Raw genomic sequence first — 22,258 nt, 5'->3', positions numbered from 1 at the left:
GGAATCCCTGGGGCTGCCCATCATGGGGCAGTCCAGTGTGAGGCTGGCTGGCATGGTTGCCCAGCAAGGCCTGACACATTAACCTTGTGGCCCTGAGCCCCACTCCCAGGGAAGCCACGCTGGGGTAGGCCCCTGGGTACAGGGATGCAGGCGATGCTTGGGGCTCCAGTCCCAGGGCTGCCTGGCAGGCAGGCCAGCTTCAGCCTCACTCAGCAAGGTCCATAAATCCTAGGAAGGCACAGGTCTTTGCTTAAAAAGGAGATTAAAATAAATCTTAGGCTTCAGGTCCCGTTCTGAAAGCTCTAAGCACAGTTGGCGGGGCCTCCTGCAGCCACATCCTGGAGATTAAGGCGGCCCCTCTTCAAAGGGGTGGGGCCACAGGGCTCCAAACCAAGCCTTGCACGAGTCCACACCACCCTCCTCCTTCAAGTTACCCAGCAGACCCCTGTCTCCCCTGCTCTCCACCTCTTATGAGAGCAGACAGAAGGACGAGGTCTAGGCAAAGAAAGAAAGAGATGTTTTATTAGCATTGTTACAGCAATGCGTGACATGAAGGGTCCTCAGTGCACAGCCACCCGAGCGGCAAGCGGGTAGATCAGAGCGTGATACCCAGTATTTACACAAGTGCAGGACAGGATCACCCCGAACCTCAAACAGAAGACTGAAAATCACTTTACAAAAAGGTAAATAAAAATAACACCCATTTGTCTATTTAAAAAAAGTGCCAGCTCTCGAGTGGCAGAGCATGGAAAGACCACAGGCAGGCCCTGATGCTGTAGTACTGAGCTGTGCGCCCGGAGGGGGAGGGAGGCCGGGCCAGTCTTGGCTTCTAAAGCTTAATTTAAGTGTTCCGGATTTTCATCTTTTGGAGTACTTCTGTTTTCAGATCTTTCTCTATTAATTTCTTATGCATACCAGTCTAACACTTAAACAGCTCTCCTCAGTCCTCAGGTCAAGACCAGGTACCTCCCACGGCGAGGCTACAAAGTTCAATCAAGAATGAAGAGGCCAAACACCAGAATCTTAAATTTGGCTTAAAAGCCAAATGATAGTGGAGCCAGTGCCCTTTTAGATAAGCATTCTTACCCTCCCACCTTAAAGTTCTACTTTGGTAAATATTAACATTTAACCATTAGCAAAATACTTAACCCAGTTAGCAAAATTAACACCGTCATTTTAAAGTTACTCTTGTGCATAGTAAATGCTGCAGGGTGAACTTCACATTGGATAAAGCAGATTTGAAATCAGTTTGCAAGAAAGTGTGCCTCCCTCAACACCAATCTAAACTCAGGAAAATGAGCAGAGGCCCCGCAGCAGCTGCTGGTCTGTGCCTCTCCCAGCTGTGCTAGATCGTCTGGTAGCCGGCATGGCTCCTCTTCCTGCCAATGAGGTAGGCGATGAGGACGATAAGGACCAGCCCTGCCAGGGCACCACCCACGGCGATGGGGATCAGCATGCTGTTCTCATCCAGCTGGCACTCCTCCACTGCAGAAACAGAGGGAGCGTATCATGCTCACACCAACTACCCCCGAACAGGCCTCCCCCTCCTCCTCATCCCTTCCCACAATCCAGCCACGAGGACAGAACAGGACGGGCTCTGATTCTAATCAACTACTGCTTGAACACAATACAGCAAATAGCAGCATTCCCAGACCATGCTTTCACAGGGGAAGATGCAGGCCAGTGCTTAATAGGACCTTTGTTCAAACGCTGCCACGGCTCACATCTGTAAGATACTGGGCCTTCCGCAGGCCAGAGGATTCAGGAAGCGGAATTTGCTCTAAATGATTATATATCCAGACAGAATCACAGCCTGCTGACCCTGCGGAGAGTCTGAAATGCTGCCCTGGGTGCTACTCACCAGACCCAAACTTGTCACCTTGCACCTGGAAAGCCTGGACCCACACTTTGATGATGTTGACAGAAAAGGCTTCTGTGACTTGCACATGCTCCCCGGCGTTACACTTGTACGAATTCCCAATGGTGGCCTGAAGTGCCCTCAGAGAGTTGTTGCCAGCCTTAAAGGTGGGGTCTGCAAAGGCACATACATGACAGTGAGTGCTCTGGGGCACCTGGATGGGCAGGGGAGTGGTGGCGGTCTTACCTCTGGCATCAGGAAGAGTCATATTCAACTGGATTCCTTGCAGGAAAAACCGGCTAGTACTTGCATTCTTAAAGAGAAGGAGAGAATTCTTAGCCGCTTGCCAGATTCACACGTTTACTGTCAAACCTGAAGGGTCATCTGGTAATAAGTCTGACTCCTGTATTTCTAGCTTTAGCATGAAGCTGTAGAGCATGCGGTGTGTAAAAGGCATTGCATAAATCTCAAAACCTAATTTTTACTTCCTTGTAGACTTTTTCTTACAGAATCAGACTCTGCTAAAATAGGGATGAGAAGGAGCCATGTTCCAAGAAAGCAAACTCTTTCCTGATGTTTGCTGAATTTCAGGAATAGAACTTTATTAGAAGAAACCCAACTGTTAATCAGCTCATTTGCAGTGCATACTATAAACGTTCACAGATGGCACTTGTTCTTCCCAGAGGACTTTACTAACATCACAGAGGATTCATCCCAGACAGGTGTATGGAAGAGAAGACCCAGGCCCCAGAGACGCTGCCCCTCAGGAAGGACCCAGAGACGCTGCCGACAGTGCATGAGGCGGGAGGCTGAGCTGAGCACAGCTGCACCGGCCCCAGGCGTTCCCCCACATCCGGTGCATAAAGGAACCAGCCGAGGCATTCCTTCAGGGAAAGAGGATGGGAGGGCTGAGGGTTCAAAACACCAGCAAACAAGGAAGACACAGAAAGCAGACCCCCCCTCCTCAGAAGGCAGAGCTGTAGGTCTTGGCACCTCAATCTGATTTTGACTCCGGCCAGCGCACAGTGCCCTCAGCTCCACCACCGCTGTGCAGCAGACATGTGTGAACAAACAGGAGGAAGAGCCACAGTGAGTGGCAGGCTGAGATGCCAGCAGCTCCCACACTGAAGCCCCCGGAGTACAAACATGGAGCCTCTCACCATCCCAAACTGGAAGGCCAGGAGAGTGACACTCTCGCTGCGGAGCTCCAGGGTCACCAGCTGGGCGCCACAGCTCCCTCCGGCGGTGGTCTTATTCGGGTTGATGCTGACCACTTTCACCACAGTCTAAGTAGGAAAAGAAGACAAGTTATCATGCCCTGTCACACTCCAGGTCCTCTATAGTCTGGAGAAAAAAAAAAGTAATCTTAAAACAGGAACTTCAAGGCCACAATCATTTTAACCAGAAGCAGAAGGGAAGGTCCACACACACTGCATACCCATCACACTCAAGTTCCCCGCACAGCCCTGAGACGTGCGTGGTCCCTGGGAGGTGGCAGTAGTACTTCAAAGGAAAAGCATAAAATGTTGGAATGGTGTATGTTTAAAGCAAAGTGTAATGTTCTTCTGGGGGGGGGGGGTCAGTAAACTCGCCCTTTAGAGTTCTGGCTTTTCAGACCACCCTGCAGCTCTTTGATTCTGTCTTGGAGAAAAGCCACCCTGGTGTGCAGACAGATGGGTATGGCTGTATGCCAGGGGCTCATCATGGAACAGACACCACCACCACCACCACCACCGCGCTCGTGGGCCGACACCCCTACCACAGAAGGAAGGGTCCCTGGAGGCGGAGCCTACCGTGTTGTCCTTCTTCTTGTAGGTGACATTCAGCTGCAGCCCCATGCTGGCCAGGAGGCAGGTCCCGTTGGCACCACTCACGTTGTACTTGTGCACAGAGGGGCTCTCGGGCACTGGGGACGGTGAAGGGTGGGGAGGTGGCGGCGGCACTGTTGTTGGGAAAGGCCCATCTTGCTCACAGCGTGTCTCTGGATGGACAAGTGGGGAAAGAGACAAAGTGAGTCCTCAAACCACCAGGAGCTATGACAACCCCAGCAGACTCAGCTAGCCCCACGTGCAGAATGTGACTTCTCAGTCTGCATGGTTGGATGACAGGTGGCCACCCCACTCTGGAAGTACAAGACAGGTAGGCGCCGCTGTCCCACAGGTGGTCTCCACTCCTGCCCCTGCACCACAGCTCTGACTGGATGCTCTTCCAGCTCAGCATTTCTGCAACCCTGCCTTCACAGATCCATCCCGTTCTGTCTGTATGACAAACCTCCCTTCGTACTGGGAAGTAAAAAAAAACCTTAACTGTCACCTGCTGCTTGGACAGGCAGCCACACACCACTGCAAACGGCAACAATTCAAACCAGTTCTGTGTGGCTGTATACTGGGTCTGGTGCTGGAGGACTCACAGGCTCAGGAGGGACAGCCAGCCCCAGACACACACACTATGACAAAGCTAGTGCCGTCAGCATGGTACCTGTGGGAGAGTAGCCCAGGAGGCCTTTAAAGGTAGGAGCATCAGGTGGGTCCCTGTGAGACAAGACCAGAGCTGAGTCCAGGTACATGAGTGAGCCAGCTGCTGTGGGTTATGTGAAGCAAGATGGGGTGAAGGCACCTACAGGCAGGCACCCTCATGTGGGAAGAAGGTCCAGTACGTGTGAGTGAAGACCCTGGGGAAGGAGGCCACATGGTGGCCCCAGAGGATATACGCTCAGGAGGTTAAATGGGATGCAGGCTCTCAGAATTTACTCCAGTATGAATTGTTTCCAACAAAAACTTACATTTAAAAATCAAGGCAGACCGAACTTAAAGCAAAAAAATGAATGTTCTCTACAGGCGCATACAGGACAGATAGCTGCCTTCTAGGAAGATTCCTTGACATTCGAAAACACCCAGATCCACCACAGCACTTCTAGGAACCACCATCCCCAAACTAAGTTGTTTTACCACCCTGTTTCTGTGGGTAATCGGTAAGTCTAGAACAGCATTTATACAATTTCCATCAAATTCCCACCCTGTCCCCATTTCTGCTGGGCTGAGCCACGGGAGCAGCCCTACCACACCCTGGGCCACAGTGCCTGCCGGGAAGCTGCTATATAACTGCCGGATCAGTTCCTGCTCCAAGCTCAAAGGAAGCTTTGTCACTTCCTCCTCCACATCCCATCTACCTGGGTAGGGGGTCAAGGTGGGGAGAAAAAGAAAAGTTCACCCTACACAGAAGTAATTCCACACACTTTCTGTAATGTTCACTCACACAGCCTGCCTTCACATAATGCTATCCTCTACAGCCAAATGCCTTTCTAGACAGAAGATAAAGATGGAAAAAAGCATGATAGAGTGGGTGTAACCTCGGGCTTCCAGTGGCCACATGGCCCACCCTTCCCCTGGAGCTAAAGCTGCAGAGTAATGTTACAGCTGCCATTTAGAATAGCCTTATCATTACTTTACAAACTGTTACAGAACAGGACACAGTTCAATGCGCAAAATGACGAGAACAGGTGACCTCAAAATCCTGATCTAGATGGGCACACAGCACGCATGGGTGAGGGGGGAGAGTAACCTACACAAATCTGACCAGCAACTGTACACACAATCTACAGTTTTCATATAACAGGCTGCAAAGCGTCAGCCTTAGAGCACAATGTACGGTCAGAACTGTGGAAATCTGCACAGACCAAGCGCCCTCCCCCCACTGAACTGCAAACGCATAGTCTGCACTCTAAGCACCCTGTCCCCAAGGCAGAAATGACAGTCCTACTTGCAGAGTGCTCAGCCCACAAGGAAATCATCAGTAAAATGCATGCATGTGCTAAGTGCCATCCATGCATGTGAGGCTGCCTCTGGGAAGACCAGGGACCCCAGGAAAACGCAGGCTCAGCGCATCCATCCATGATTCCTCATGTGATTTTCAAAAGCTTCTGTGCCCTGAAGGCCCCAAATGGTGTGCCAGCAGCCGACCTTCAGGTAAACGTGTGCTACAGTCAGAAAGTCCCCCAGGAGAGAGGCACTTTAGTAGCAGCTCATGCTCTGCGTCACCCTGGGAGTCATCCCTAAGGCAGAGATGCTGGCTAGCCAGGTGCTTGCTAGCCAGGGGGCTCTCCAGAAATCACACCCCAGGTTCACAGGGAGGTACCAATGGAATATACTAACAGCTGAGCTTCAACACGGTTCAGGTCGTGTCATCAACTATAGCTGACCCCTCAATAACACAGGTTCAGGAGCTGACCCCTGCCAGTCAAAAATCCATGTTAACTTCAGACTCCTCTCAAAACTTACATTAAAAACCTATTGTTGACCAGAAGCCTTACCAGTAACAGCCCACTAACAGGCATCTTGTATATTATGGGTATTATATAGTGTATTCTTAAAAAGAAGATAGAAAAAAAATATATTTATGGTACTGTACTGCATTTACTGAAACACATCCACATGTAAACAGACCCACACAGCTCACACCTGTGTTGTTCAAGGATCGCTGTCGTACTTTCTGGGAACAGTGCGGCCCTTGCCCATACAGCAGACGCCCATTCTGGAGCTCCTCCCCACCCACACAGTTGCTTGGAAAACTCCCCTATCACTGAACATGGACCCAGGCCACCAGAGGACCACATCCCAGAAAATACAGAAGACATCACAGGTGTGGGTGTGAGTGTGTAGCAGGGGGATGGGTGTGCAGGGGGAAGGGGAGCCCCTGGAGCTCAGGGTACAGATTTGTTGTTTGCTGATTTCATTTCTTAGCACTCCAGGTAAAGGCTGATCAGGGGTGACTTCAGAGGAAGTGACCCAATAGTGACAGGATCCCAAAAGCCCTATGGGGACTCCTTCCTGCCCAGTGAAGAGTATGTAGGTGTACCATGATCTCACCAAGCCTTCCAGCCTGTCACACGGGCATGCCAATTTGTATAGGACATTCTGTGCAATTCTGCGTTGCCACTTAACCTCCTCTTCCCAGCAGATTCACTAAGAGAGCGCTCTCGTGTCTTTAAAAAGCAAGTTTCCTTTCCAAACCACAGACATATCAGTAGAAGCAGATTTAACATAAAATGAAAGCAAGCTTTGATGACAGGAACAACCATAGGACACAAGGGGAGGTGGAGAGTGAGGCTGAGCTTAGGGATCAAGGTTCTGGTCAACAACTCACAGAACAGAGCAAGTAGCTGCCCATGACACACTCAAAATAATCCACCCTCAGTTAACCCTCATAGGATGTGAACAGTCCTCTGATAAGGGGGGGCCAGCGGCTGGGACACGGGTGTAGGGAGGGACCAACCTTATGGAGGTATCTTTTCTACTTGAATCACACACATATGTCCCCCACTGGGAGTAATGCGTGGGATGCTAACAGTGAAGGGCTATGTGCATGTGGGGACAGGACTATGTGGGAATCCTGTGCCGTGTTTAACTGTGAACCTAAAACTGCTCTGAAAGATAAAATCTATTTAAAAACCAAAATAATTAGCTTTCAAAGAAATTAGCCTCTCCATTGTCACATGAAATTTTAGACCAGAAGCTGGAGCCCTATGTCAGGCTCCAGCACCTTCAGTAACTCCACCAGCCAGGCACCACACCACCTGGGGAACCCAGACAGGGAAGACCAGGTCATCTATGTCTGGGTCCAGCAGCTTTCCAAGCAGAAGACAACAAGTCATAAAGATGAGGAGCTATATACTCCATGACCACCCTGAGGCCCAGGTAGCGGAGGTCACTGTGCCAAGCTAGCAAACCAGGACGCTCATTTCCCAAGGTCCTTAGCAGTTTTTGCTTTTCCCTTCTGCTCCAGGCTGGACGGAGACTATTGGGGATGAAACCTAGCTACCCAGATATCTGCAACCGTGAGCATCAGCTCCTGCTGCATTTGGTGTGACTCTGACCACTCCCAGTCACTCCTTGCCTGAGAAGGCAAGTGTCAATGTGCACACTCAGGCCTGCTGACTGACATGCACACACACAGCTCCCCAGAAAAGGGTGGTGTAGAAAGGCCAGTCCAGCCAGTCTCCTCGAGAGCTGCTCCAGCTCACACAGACCTACCCTTACACCCTGTACACTTGCTGCTGGACGTGTCTTTCCCAGTTACAGACGGCAAACATTTTAGACCTTGTGGCTGTGCAGGGCCTGTGCCATCTCGGCTCTGCTACGGGAGTGTGACAGCAGCCACAGAAACAGATGTATGAATGAATGTGTGCTAAAGAAACTCCATTATGGGCACTGAAACTTGACTTTCATGTAATTATCATGTGCTGTGAAATGTTCTTTTGACTTTTCTTAACCTTAAATTGATAAAGCATAACATCCATTTTTAGCTTACTGGCCTTACAGACAGCAGAGGCGGACTAGATGGCACCTGCAGGCCAGCTTCTGGCCCCACTAAGAGCCACATGCCTCTCAGGACGCCTGTACCCAACCACACAAAATGCTAACTGGTCCATCGTGCCCCTGAGCACCAGTGACTTGGTGCAAATCAGTCACATGCCAGCAGGCACCTGAGTGTTCCAGACACACCACCGGGGATATGGCAAACTAAAGCTCATAAGAGCACAGCTAAACACCGAGGAGAAGGGACAACTTCCTTGAGGTGATCATCCCCTTCACCCTTCAGGAAAAGGACGGTGATCTGTGAGCTCACTGGCAGGCTGAGAAAGTCCTAGCTGAATGACAACATTCTTTGCTACTTACTGAGCCAGGCCCTGACATAAGCACTTTGCATAAATTTCTTTTTTAATTGCAAGGACCTGCTAACACAGGCTATCATCCTTACTTTCCAAGGTAACAAGAGGCTGACCACCTTTCCCAAGGCCACAGAGCAAGGAGGAGCCTGGAGCCCAGAACCCACCAATGGAGCTGGGCTGGCAGGTGCCTCCCTGGTGGATCATGAGCCCCCAAAAGACACTCAAGGTCCTGCCATCATCTTCCCCTGGGCTTGCCAAGCTCGACAGAGATAAATATAGGTCTTGGGGAGAAGACCCGAGTTGGTTTGAACTGGAAGAGAGCCTACCACCCTGACCTCATTGGCTTCCCAAAAAGGAATTAAAATGCTTTGCCCTTCTATCCCTTTTAAATCAGTATCTGTCCAACCTCACCTAAAGAGACCACTTTCTTTAAAGAGGAAGTTCTAAATGAGAGCTGCCAGTTCAGCTTCTCCACGTCTTCCTTGGGCCTGGGCACCTGGGTCAAAGGCAGCGTCCTACCTTCCTTGCTGAAATTACTGTTGGCAAGGTACGCCTGGATCGTGACATCACGGAACGTGACAGTGACATTGTGCATGTGGATCTGGGTGTTGCTCACACATCTGTATTTTTTATTTATGTCTGCCCTGATGTCAGTTGCAGATTCCACAGTCTTGGTTTCTGTATTAAAAAAAAAAATCAATTTTTAACTTAGGTAAAAATTTTAGACACTCTCCAACTGAATTTTCTTAATTTTATAACTAGTCATTTCATTTTTGGTTCTTACCCTTGGAGCTTGCATTGGGGAAAATCTGTGTGTCAGACAAGTTATAAATAAAACTCATCAGCTGAACACTGTAACGTGTTGCATTTCTTGTGAAATTGAGGGTCAGCCCATGTCCTTTTCCAAAAGCGATCATGAGACTGGGGTCAGAAGTGTTCTCTTTACCACAAGAGCTGCTATTTAATACCACTGCATCAGACGGCAGGTCGAAGGTTACATTCTAGAACAAAGGACAACAGACCCAGTCAGGATGCAGGTCATGAAAGGGATTCAGATGTGAGAAAGAAAGAAAAGAAAGAAAAGAAAGAAAAGAAAGAAAGAAAGAGAAAGGAAGGAAGGAAGGAAGGAAGGAAGGAAGGAAGGAAGGGAGAGAGAGAGAGAGAGAGAGAGAGAGAGAAAGAAAGAAAGAAAGAAAGAAAGAAAGAAAGAAAAAGAAAGAAAGAAAGAAAGAAAGAAAGAAAGAAAGATGTGCCAAAAAAAGACCTTCAGGAAGTCAGACCTCAGCTCCTTCTCAGAAGCCACCATTAGTATATTAATTTTTTAACGTAAAATTGTATACAAATACAAGGAAAATCAGTACATGTTGATACAGATTGAAAAAGTGTTAAAGGCAAAGCTGACAGTTACTCAAATCATTAAACATTCTTCATTAACATAATTTTAATTTATAACATAATTAAAACTAAAGTTATCTCGGTAAACAATTCTCATCAGGCTTCAAGTAAAATGTGTATATTTGAAAAGCCATTACTAGTTGTTTGCTATAAAAATCTTTAAGGAACATGCCTTTTATGGGACAGATGGTAGCTACATGTATAGTGAGCACAGCATAACGTGTAATCTTGTCAAATCACAAAGCTATAGCCTGAAAATGACATAGTTCTATTTGTCAACTGTACTTTAAAAAGTCTTTAAACAAAGAACCAGGGGCAGCCGGGGTGGCTTAGCGGTTTAGCGCCACCTTCAGCCCAGGGTGTGATCCTGAAGACCTGGGATCGAGTCCCACATCGGGCTCCCTGCATGGAGCCTGCTTCTCCCTCTGCCCATGTCTGTGCCTCTCTCTCTCTCTGTGTGTCTCTCATGAATAAGTAAATAAAATCTTAAAAAAAAAGAACCATTTGAAAAAAAATTATTTTATTTTTAAAGATTTTACTTACTTATTCATGAGAGACAGAGGGGGGGGGGGCAGAGGCAGAGGGAGAAGCAGGCTCCAGGTAGGGTGCCTGACGTGGGACTCGATCCCGGGTCTCCAGGATCACACTCTGGGCTGAAGGCGGCGCTAAAACGCTGAGCCACGCGGGCTGCCCCAAAGAACCATTTGAACTGACCACTACAAAACCACCTCAAGAGCACCAACATGACCTGAACCCACTAATGAAAACACAGAGATAGTGTACCCTAATGCTGCTCCCAAGAAATGACAGAGCTCAGGATGCCTGGGTGGCTCAGCAGTTTAGCACCTGCCTTTGGCTCAGGGCATGATCCTGGATTCCCAGGTTCAAGTCTCACATCGGGCTCCCCGCATGGAGCCTGCTTCTCTCTCTGCCTGTGTCTCTGTCTCTCTCTCTCTGTCTCTCATAAATAAACAAATAAAAATCTTTAGGAAAAAAAAAAAAAAGAAATGACAGAACTCCACAAGGTGACAGAGCTATGGTGATAAAGAGTAAGGTACACAGCAGCATGTGGGTGATCCCATTTGTGGAATATAAATTTTTTTTTTTGTTTTGTGGAATATAATTAACATATATCAAGATGACATGAAAAGAAAAAACCCCAAACACAGAAAAAGCAATGACCACAAAAGGTGTTTGGACTTATTTCTGTAACCTGAGAGCTTCTGTGGGATAACCGTCCCAGGCCTCTGCCACCTCAGGTACAGCCACATACACGTGGAGACCAGCACACACAAGCAGATGAGGCCTAAGCACCTGGCACAAAGTCCTGAGGGCTCTGAATGCCGGACCCCACTGCTGCCCTGAGCGGTGGTAAGATGATCTAATGCTGTCAGAGGAGGTGTGGAAGGAAACATGGTAGTCTAAACAAAGAACTGCAAACATTCAGTTTAGAGATTTGTTCAAATCTCTCAGTGAGGGCAGCCCTGGTGGCGCAGCGGTTTAGCACCGCCTACAGCCTAGGGCGTGATCCTGGAGACCCTGGGTCGAGTCCCAAGTCAGGCTTCCTGCATGGTGCCTGCTTCTCCCTCTGCCTGTGTCTCTGCCCCGCCCCCCGCCCCGTGTGTGTGTGTGTGTGTGTGTGTGTGTGTGTCTCTATGAATAAATAAATAAATAATCTTAAAAAAAAAAAATCTCTCAGTGAAATGCCCACAGATAGTTAACAAAGAAAACAATGCAAATGCAGCTTATGTGTTAGAAATCTACAAATGCAAACAGCCTTTTTTATCCTGTGGTAGTACAAGTTGTTTTAAGAAAGCTGGGAGCCATCGGAGGACAGTGCTTGCAGATGTCAGGGCAAACTGCAGACAGAAGAGATACAGTCACACAGCTGTGCCCAGAGCCTGAGAGTAAGAGACGGCCGGGGTCCCAGGAGAGGCTCTAACACATCAGGCTGCCCGCACAGGGAGGGCTGCATTGTGACCACAGAAGAAACTCGTGCAGAAGTCTGGGACAATGCTCCTACCAGACAGTGAAAGTAGATAACAGAATGGTCTACACATCTTGACTGCCGCTTTAGGGTACACAGGGACACAGGCAGCTGACAAGCCCAGCGGGGCACATGCATATATGCATATGTGAACCCCATTACAGTGAGGTCCTTTTCCAAACATTTCAAATAATAATAAAAAAATCTTCACACACACACCACACATTGTATGAAGGACCCAGTGTTTCCTACCTTAGGACCGCTCCTGGTTTCATAGCTCGCCAAGAAGGCAGCCGAGAAGTTAGCCATGATGCAAGCCGTCCCGTTGGCATCCTTCACCACAAACACTGCTGCTGCGCCATGTACGAGGCCTGCTAACTCCAGGAAAGACAGAAATATCCAAACACATTTTTGAAAATACAACTGAATGCTTCTGTTGTCTCTAGCTATGGCAATAATGGGCTTTATTAGGAAATACCACCTGCTTCTTAAAAGAATGAGATAGAAGGATTACCAAGGCTGGGTTCAGATAGATCCTCTGTCCTGTTCCTGCTAGATACAATTCTGGAAATGTTAACTCTAAACCCATTGATTACAGTTTGCCAATCTGGTCGACAGCTCTTTCATGCTTGATGTCAGGACACTGATGGGGAAGTCACATGTCAATTTCCAGGTCATCCCTAGGCACAGGTTGCTCCACACTCAGTCCTCAGAGGACCTCTGGAAGATGTGCTAGGGTTCTGGAGGCACAACTCAACCTAAATACTGACCTTCTACAGAAGCCCATGGGAGAACTGGTGGTATCTCTAAAGTAGGATTTCTTGTTACCTCTTGTGGACTGCTGGCCTGGCAAGAAAAGCCATGCACGCATGGATCTGAGCTCTTTGCCCAATTTCAGAAAGGTTTTCAAAAAACAGTGATTGGATCGAACCTGGACTTGGCTTTGTGATGTTAGGACATCAGTCAACATGTCTAGATAGGATTGCTGTATCTCTGAAGGAAGGGACAGAATGAAGCTCTCATAGGTCCCTCCAGCTTGACAGCAATGGTAGCTATTTCCTCCTTAAATTCTCAGGGTCAGTGCCATCTCTGGCTTCGTGACATCCAACAGCCCTGAGCAGGTTAGCAAATCTAATCTGACCACTGTGGTAAAGCAATAGGTAATTTTTCCAAGCCACACGTGTTACTACACTCTTTTTTTTACAGATGGGCAAAAATAGTTGTTTTCACTAGTTCTACAGCCAAACAGCCATCAGCCAGCACCACGTACTAGAAGGTTCAGATGTGATGTGCCCTCCCCCGTGTGCCGTTGCCAGTCCCCTGCACGCCCTTTAGTCATGCTCCGACCACTCTGAGTGTAAATATGACACGGGCCAAATGCTCAGGAGACACTCCATTAACTTTTCATTCTAAAATCCGTGTCCCTAGCAAAATAAACGACTCCCAACGAGTCCAATTCATTTTACCCTTGGAACTTTCACAAAATAAAATCTTTAAAGCCAACTACTATAAGCATAAAGCAAAAAAGTAGCCAGAAACCTCATATAGTTTCCCATAAGCTTCTGGTATGAGAGATACCAAAACCTATGTTCATAAACAGAAGCTGCTGCACCAGAAGGAAGCAAACTAGGGCAAGTAAGAAACCTGTGTAGTTTGTCTGTTTTGCTTTGCAAAATTTTAACCTATACCCCAAAATATTCAGGCAAGACTACACCTCAGGCAACTCTGATAAATGAATTTCCATTATAAAACCTACAAAAAATTCCACACTGTTTCTGACTCATTAAAGGTTTTTTTTTTTTTTTTAAAAAAAAAAAAAACAACAAATTATCCTCATGCCTTCAGGGAGGGACAAGTTAAGTGTACCTGGGGTCCAGAGAGATGCCAGCAAGGCCAAAGCATGTTCAGCAGGCAGAAGCACGTGTGTTAAAGCATGGGCACTGCAGCCAGAGAAACACTGGACACCAACCCAGATCATGTGTACATGGGCTAGTACAGCTCCGGTCACCGGCTCTCTCAGGCCCGAGATGCCCTCACATGGCTGTGGCCCTGGCCCGGCTGCTGCAGAGTCCTATGTGATTGCACATGCCATGGACACAGTCGGCTGCTGCCTCACATGGGAGCATGCACATCAGCTTTCACCAAGCTGCACTTCTATAAATGAGTTCCCTAAATCATTAAAACACTTTCTGCTGACTCAAAACACTTCATTAGGAAATATTTCACATTAAGTAACTTTTCAAAGGCAGAATTCTTTCACTTAGTAAACATGCTGAAGATATGAGCCTTCAGGCATTACCAAAACGAATTTAAAGTAAATTTTACCAGCACTAGAAACCTACAGTTATTCTGGAAAGACCCAGAAATTTTCTATTGTTATAACAAGAAACAGCCCCAGAAGCCAAATTCTGGTCAAGAGGAAGAGGTCTACAAAAGCATTAGAACGTAAAATTATAAAAGAAATGTGTGTATGCTAATAGAATTTTTTTTTTTAAGACTTAAAAAAAATTGGGGATGTCTAGGTGGCTCAGCGGTTTGGTACCTGCCTTCAGCCCGGGGCATGATCCTTGAGTCCCGGGAACAAATCCCATGTCGGGCTCCTTGCATGAGGACTGCCCTCTGCCTGTGTCTCTGCCTCTCTCTCTCCCATGAATGAATGAAGTCTTTTTTAAAAAAAATTAAAAAAAAAAAAAGAAAAAAATTAAAAAAGAAAAAGATTTTTAAAAAATTATTCGTTTTAAAGACAGAGAGAGCACGCATGAGCAAGGTGAAGGGAGAGAGGGAAAGGGAGAAGCAGACTCCACGTTGAGCAGGGAGACCAATGCGGGACTCCATCCCAGGACCCAGAGCCAAAAGCAGATGCTTAACCAACTGAGCCACCCAGTGGCCCCTAATGGTCTTAAGTTGTTTTTTTTTTTTTTTTTTTTTAATTCTCTAACACTGATAGCTAAGAAGAAAAAAACCTCTCTTTTGAATTAAAACGTTGCAGTGACTTGAGGAGTGGGTGTCCCTTTTCAAAGCTAGGCTCCCTGACCTGCTGGCAACGGCTAATCTCAAGCAGTCCTTCACACAAGCACAACCTTGATCATCTCTCCAGGGATCACGTAAAGGAGTAACTTTGGCTTATTCCTTCAACGTACTCCCACTGGTAGAAATTCCAAGTACAGCTGTGAGAAACATGCCTGGTTCTATGACAGACCCCTCCATCACTTAGTAGTTGTGTGACCTCGGGCCAGTAGATATCGCTGCCCTCAGTTTAGGTGCCTATGAACTGGAACAAGTGTGCTGACGCCCTGGGGCTATTAGAGGATCAAATGAGCCAGTGCAGAACACTCAGTACAGGGCATTAGCACTGGCTTTAATACTCGCTGATATATTTTTTTAAGATTTTGTTTATTTATTCATGAGAGAGAGGAAAGGGTGGGGAAGAGACACAGGCAGAGGGAGAAGCAAACTCCCCACAGGGAGCCTGATGCAGGACTCGATCCCCAGACCCTGGATCACCACCTGAGCCAAAGGAAGACGCTCAACCACTGAGTCACCCAGGTGCCCTGATCATGTTATTTTAAATAGAACTGTTCAGACCTCACCTACCAAGTTCATCACTGAATCCTCAGTACCTGACACAAAACATCAAGTATTTTAACAAGCGCTTGCTATGCGCCAGGTCCTGCTCCAAGCACTTTGTAGTTAACTAAATTATCATGACGACCTCCACAGGTAAATGCTATTATGATTCCTTTGTGCAGCTGTGGAGACAAAGGGACGGACAAGAACGTTAACTTGCTCAAGGTCACAAAGCCAGTGAATGGTGCTGAGCAATCTGGAATTGGATGACACATCTGAACCGTGCTTTCTCTCTAACACTTGCTGAGTGAGCAAACATACTTCAAATTATGAAAGACTCACTTTGAAATGAAGAGACTGCCATCTAAAGGAACGAGTCGATAAACTTCTACATTAAAATTTTTATAAGAGGGGGCTCCTGGGTGGCTCAGTCTGCCTTTGGCTCAGGTCATGATTCCAGGGTGCTGGGATCAAGTCCTGCATTGGATTCCCTGCTTGGTGTGAAGTCTGCTTCTTCCTCTCCCTCTGCTCCTCCACCTTGCTCGTGTATGCTCTCTCTCAAATAAATGAATAAAATCTTCAAATAATTTTTTTTTTCAAAAATACTTCCTAGTTTGTCTTGGCTTCTTTTAAATCCAGTATTTTTCATCTTAAATGGTAATGCATAATCATCTACGAAAATTTAAAGGTAGGAGAACAACAACAACAACAAAAAAAAGACCTAAGTTCATCCCTCACATAGACTCACCAGCTTTAGAAGCAGGGCTCAGTGTGGACACTTCTAAAGAGCTGACGTATGCATATCTGATTAGGGATTGTCGCTGTCAAACTGGGCATCCACATGTACGCACTGAGCACTTACTATGTATGTGCACAGGATGGGGTGTAAGATAAGAGAGAGACTCCTGTGTACAGGTTATCACGGCACAACTGAAATGATGCTCCAGTAAAAGCTCAAGCTACATATGCATGCAGTCAAGTCCCATGGATGCAGAGAAAAGGGAGCACCTAACAACAGAGGTTGAAAATCATGGACCCCAAACATTTTGACCCAAATATAGTTAAGAATTCGGTCACCGACCCAAGTAACTGACAAAGGTCCCACAATCATGAATACTACTAAATAGAATAAAACTCTCCCAACATCCTAAGTGACAGTTCTTCATTTGGAAAGGGGAAGGAAATCATCTAGTCGACACCAGTGGTTTAAAGGGTCACATTACGCAATGACACTTAATCCTAAATGCTGGCCAATTTCAGTTCACTCTCGCCTGTGCTTTCTACCAAATATTCCAACACAAACTAATCTTTAAGAGTCATCCAATTATTAACGCAGGTAAAATCAATAGTTTCCATGTCTGAAAAAATTTGTTTTTAGAAAAGATGCTTCTTGGTAAAATAAAGAATCAAAATAAACATTATTTTTAAAAGGCCTACATCCAAAAAAATTTTTTTTAAAGATTTTATTTATTTATTCATGAGACACACACACACACACACACACACACACACACACACAGGCAGAGACACAGGCAGAGGCAGAGGGAGAAGGAGGCTCCACGCAGGGAGCCCTACGCGGGACTCGATCCCGGGTCTCCGCGACCAGGCCCTGGGCTGCAGGCGGCGCTAAACCGCTGCGCCACCGGGGCTGCTCCCCACATCCAAATTTAAAATCTCTTCCAAAAGTTGGATTTCATCGGACTGTACAGCCTAAAAAATCCTCCCAAAGGAACAGGCATTAAAAGGCTCACAGCACGCACACTGCTCCCAGCTATCTCAATGCAGGAAATCAAGCCCGTTTCTCCGCACTTTGAAAGTGAGTCTTAAAACCTAAAATACGAGAATTCTTAGTGAATTCTTCCAGTAAGAACGGTGCTGCCGTCCTGACCTGACACCACGTGTCCGAGCCGTTCCTCCTCTAAATAACTTCAGCTGCCGGGGAAGGGCAAAGCTCGGGGTTTGCTGCCCGGGTTTAGGTCTCCGTCCCTCGTGGCTCGTCACGCAGTTCAGAAAACTGACTTTACGCGGACAGGCAGGACAGGCAGGGCAGAGCCGCGACACCAGAACCCATCCGGTGGCCGCGAAACTCCAGAGCTGGGAGGCAGGGGGCCGGGCGGTATGCGCGGCGCGGCGCGGCGGGCGGGCGAGGCGAGGCGAGGCGAGGCGAGGCGAGGCGCGGGCGGCCCCGTGCCCCAACCGGAGGGGCTCCCAGGGGTCCGCCCGGGCCTCCGAGCAGGCCCACCGGGACACGGAGCGACCCCTCCTCCTCCCTCCCCCTCCTCCACACACACACACACACACACACACACACACACGCACACGCGCGCGGCAGGGGCCGCACAGCGCCGCGGGGCCTCCCGAGCCTGAGCGCGGCCGCTGGGAGGCGAGGCCGGCCCTGCCCCTCCCGGCCCACCGCGGCGTCCGCACGCCCGGCCGGACTCCCCTCCGCGGCCCTCGGTGACAGCAGGCCACCCGGGAGGGCGCACGGACCACGCGGGCGCCGAGAACAAGCCGCGGCTGCCCCGAAATCAACCAACCACGAATCTTTCGACTCCTCGCCCAGGAAACCAGCCCAGGGACCCGACCACCGAACCGGCCCTCGGCCGACAGCTCGCCCCGGCGCTTCCCACAGCGGCCAGAGGGCTCCGCGCCAGACCCCGGGCGCCACCTCTGCCGCCCCCCGCCCCGCAGCCCTGCCGGGCCCCTCAAGCCGTCAGCCTCCCCCCCCCGGCCCCTCACCGAGCAGCAGCAGGAGCAGAGGCCGCGGCCGGGCACCACCGAAGGCCGCCATGGGCGCGACGGCTGTCGAGGCCGGAGCGGGAGCCGGGCGGGTCGGGGCGGTTTGACCGCGGGCCGGGGGGGGGGGGGCGGGCGCCGGAGGCGGGCGGGCCGGGGGGCTGCGTGAGGAGGGTGACGGTCCCGCGGCCCAGAGACCCGGCCGCTGCGGCGCCCGCGGCAGGAAGGAGATCCTTCGGCCGGCGGCGCCCGTCACGTGAGGCCGCGCCGCGCCCGCGCTGTCACGTGACCCCGCGAGTCTCGCGAGAGCACAGGACTCGACGTCCCCGCCGAGGCGAGCGCTCGCCTCTCACGTGACGCGGAGGCACGTGACCGTGGTGCCACGTGATGCCAGGCGGGCTTCCTCAGCCTGGGGAGGGATCGCGGGGAGGCTGGGGCTGGGCGTCGGCGCCGAGGGCGGGTGCGAGGGAGGGTCCCTCTGCGGCTCCCGGGCGTTGGCGGGAGGAGGAGACGGGCGTGCCCGTGAGAGGGCGGCTGTGTGCCGAGGCCTGCAGCCGGAGAAGCCGCCCCGGGGACGCAGCGAGGCCTACCTGGGGCTGCCCTGGGCGGCCGACCCGCGGCGTGTGCGGCTGAGAGGGGGCGGCTCGGGACCCGGACGTGCATGCCCGCGAGATAAGCTGGGGAGAGGGCTTCGGGGCCCCGGGGGCTGCGGTGACCGCTGGGTCACCCCCTCAGGGCCCCGTCGGGCCGGGGCGGGGGCAGCGGGGGCTCCGCTGCGTCTGGCCCGCGCGTCCCTGCGCCCGGGGGCCCCGGAGCCCCCTCCGCGGCGTGCCTGGGGGCTCCCTGGGTCTGGGCTCCGACACGGTCCCCTCGCCTCGGCCACCTCCAGCCGTGGCAGCCGCGAGGGTGCACGGCGCCCCTCCTTCCTCCTCCCCCGTCCTCCTCCCTCCTGCTCTTGTCCCGCGCGTCAGGGCTCAGCCCCTGGGAGGCGTCTCTTGAGGGTCTCCGGCGCAGATCCGGTGACCGCTGCCCGTCACTGTCCCGACCGGTGCTCGATTGCCCGCAAGGGTTAGGTCCACTTGCTCCGAGTAAACCGTGCAGCTTCCCGGCCCCGGACCCGGGTTGGCTCTGCAGTGGGTCCCCCGCCGGCCCCAGACCCCGTGCTAAGGCACGTTTCTCTTCACTCCTGTGCACGGGGCCGGCTCGGAGTTAGCAGCTCCTCGACTCCTCGTGCGTTCGTTGCTGTCGTGCCGATAATAGTGACTCGCAGGTTTCTCCCCGTGAAGAAGGAAGTGACAGCGGAGAAGAGGGAGGTGAGAATGCAGCCCGTGATGCTGGGGCTGGAAGGTGCCTAAGTTCTCCGGAGGTGGACGGTCACGGAAGCCTGCCCGGCACACACGGCGCCCGGCGTTCACTACGCCTTACAGTTGGTGCATGCGCCCCCGGCGGCCGTCCAGGGCGTGACCTTTCCCCTGCCTGCCCGTTTATCTATCACACGGGCCGGGGCGTTTGCTTCTGTTTCTGTCTCAGTGAAGTTAGCCGTCGTGTCGCTTTGCCCGAGGACTGGCTGGCCGTCGCCAGCCCGGGGAGGTCTGCCGGTGCAGGGCCTGCCAGGGCGCGGGCGCTCCGTGCGCACTCGGGGTCGCAGCTGGGTCCCTGCCACCTCCCGGCTCGCATCTGCTATGCGGGGACAAGACTCTTCACTTCTCTTTCTCAGTTCTCCTGTCCCTTACCTCAAGAGTATTTATTTGGGGTCCATTAACGGCACAAAAGGCAAGTAAATCGTGACTGAAAAGCATAAAAGTGTAAGTTGTAGGAGAAGTCAATGAGTAACACGTCAGTCAGCAAGGAGAACCGTCAACTTTCAAGTGAAACGTGCTCACGAGAGGGGAGCAGGGAGACTCCTGTCCCGCAGCGCTCATGGAAACCAGTGCTCTCCTTTAGGACACTGAGACCACCAGGACTGGCTCCTAGTTTAGAACAACGTCCTCGAGAACGCCCTCTCTGCATGTCTCCTGCACCTCTCCAAGTTCCTTTCCAGAGATTCTTTGAAATGCCCCAGCCACAGCAGTCTTCCTTTTAGATGGTTATGAAAAAGGAACTCACAAAAAAAAAGAACTAAGACTTTCTTGGAAAGCAGAGTAACTCACACAGTCCCAAGTCATTTACAGCAGGAATAAGTGTGTAACTTCAATTAGGCTCAAGTTCCCAAGGACATGCTCACCAGGTCGCAGTCTGTGGGCGTGGGGCTGGGGGTGAGGCTACCTAGGCCTGTGCTTGTTTGGGAAATGAAAGATGGTTAAAGAGCCTTTCCCCATAGCAGGAGACACAATGGGAACTGAAATCAACACAAAGATATTTCCACATTTGTCACTCGTGAGAATGGTCAGAGGGAGTGGGTCACAATGCAGGACTGCACGTTCACCCTTGCACTACTGAAGGACTTTTGCATTGTTCCCTGCAAAGCTGTGATGAACATTCAAAACCACATTTCTGAGCGAACAATGCTTTTGTTTCTCATGGGTCAATACCTCAGAATGGAAAAGCTGGTTCATAAGGGCGTGCGTGTTTAAGAAGGAGCCGTTGGACACTTTTTCTTTTTTTTTTCCTTCCTTCCTTCCTTCCTTCCTTCCTTCCTTCCTTCCTTCCTTCCTTCCTTCCTTCCTTCCTTCCTTCCTTCCCTCTTTTCTTTTTTCTTTTTTCTTGCTTTCTTTCTCTCGAAAGATTTTATTTATTCGAGAGAAGCAGAGACACAGGCAGAGAGTGAAGCAGGCTCCCTATGGGGAACCCGATTTGGAACTCGACCCCAGGACCCTGGGATCATGACCTGAACTGAAGGCAGACGCTCAAACACTGAGCCACCCAGGGATCCCCATGGGACATTTTTCCATAAAAGTTGTACTATCGTCCATCCACAGTAACATCCTCATCAATACTTGGCATCACCAGTCTTTCCCACAGCTGTGTGATTCCATCTCATTGTGACTAGTTTGCATTTTCCTGAGGACTAGCAAGATGAAGAGGTCCTTTCATGGGCTCGTCACCATTCACCTATCTTTAATTATGTGTTCAAACTTTGTTCTAATTTTTAAGAACGGTTTATTGCTTTCTTGAATTCTAAGTCTTTTCTAAATATATTCTGAATATACTACTTTGCAGTATTGTCGTATTTTTCCCATGATGTGGCTTGCTATTTCTTAATATCTTTCGAAAAGCAAGCTTTACATTTAATTAAAATCTAGTTTACCAGGATTTCTTTCATGCTTCATGCTTTTTCTTTTGTTCTAAGAAATCTCTGCATTTCCCAGTATCATAAGGATTTTCTCCTATGTTTTCTTTTTTTTTCCTCCTATGTTTTCTTCTAGTTTTATGGTTTTAGCTTCTACAGTTGGGCCTATGATCAAATTAAATTTTGCAGATGGTGTGAGAAAAAAATCCGTGTTCATTGCCCCCATCTGTGGCATATGGATAGCTCTTTGATAAAGAGACTAGTGTTAGCCTTAAATTCCCTTGGTATCTTTCCTGAAGTGACTCCACTGCACACAGTGGTGTGTGGTGGGGCTCTCTGCTCCATATCCTTCATCTGTGTCACTGTCTCTGGCTTCACAGCAGGTCTCTAAACTAGGGAGGGGTCGCTCTACAGGTGTTCTTTTACAAGTTGTTTTGAGTTTGCATGCACATTCTGAGATGAGCTGATCATTTTCTACAAAGGAAAACCCTGCTGGAATTTTGGTGAACATTGGATTTAATGCACATAGCAGCTCGGAGAAAACAGACAGCTTGATGACACAATGCTGCTCTGTTTTATTCTTTATGTGACTCTCAGCAATGCTTTGTCGCTTCCAGTGCCCGTGTTTGTGTGCAGGTGTAACATGTCTTTCACACATTTCCAGATACTGTTGTGAATGGGGCTCCATTCAATACTCTGTTCTGGAGTATTTTTGTGGAAAGATTTACAATGACAGGATCATCTATTTTGTGTTTCTTCTCGTGTCTATCTGAATAGCTTGTGAATCTCGTGAGATTCGGTTGTGCCAGCGAAGCCATA

The 22,258-nt window shown here is 49.7% G+C and overlaps 1 protein-coding gene across 1 annotated transcript; it reads right to left on the bottom strand.

Annotated features, from left to right (window-relative positions):
* Positions 1-504: 504 nt before the first annotated feature.
* On the bottom strand, positions 505-18,372 carry LAMP1 (lysosomal associated membrane protein 1). The gene is made up of 9 exons (XM_055335668.1): positions 18,214-18,372; positions 12,160-12,281; positions 9,310-9,526; positions 9,045-9,203; positions 3,652-3,839; positions 3,019-3,144; positions 2,105-2,171; positions 1,862-2,032; positions 505-1,485 (listed from the first exon to the last, which is right to left on the bottom strand). Exons 1-9 carry the CDS (start codon positions 18,263-18,265, stop codon positions 1,346-1,348), a joined length of 1,242 nt encoding a protein of 413 aa, XP_055191643.1. The 5' UTR covers positions 18,266-18,372; the 3' UTR covers positions 505-1,345.
* Positions 18,373-22,258: the final 3,886 nt, after the last annotated feature.

The sequence above is a fragment of the Nyctereutes procyonoides genome, unplaced genomic scaffold (genome assembly GCF_905146905.1).
Source record: "Nyctereutes procyonoides isolate TBG_1078 unplaced genomic scaffold, NYPRO_anot_genome, whole genome shotgun sequence".
NCBI lineage: Eukaryota > Metazoa > Chordata > Mammalia > Carnivora > Canidae > Nyctereutes > Nyctereutes procyonoides.
Note: the sequence above shows the minus strand (reverse complement) of the source record. Positions and strands in the feature narration are given on the sequence as shown.

Coding starts and splice junctions, on each gene's coding strand:
- LAMP1 (XM_055335668.1), bottom strand. CDS start 18,265: ATGGCGGCCTTCGGTGGTGCCCGGCCGCGGCCTCTGCTCCTGCTGCTG. Junction 3,145..3,651: donor ACAAGAAGAAGGACAACACG/GTAGGCTCCGCC, acceptor TTTCCTACTTAG/ACTGTGGTGAAAGTGGTCAG. Junction 1,486..1,861: donor AGGTGACAAGTTTGGGTCTG/GTGAGTAGCACC, acceptor CTGTTTCTGCAG/TGGAGGAGTGCCAGCTGGAT.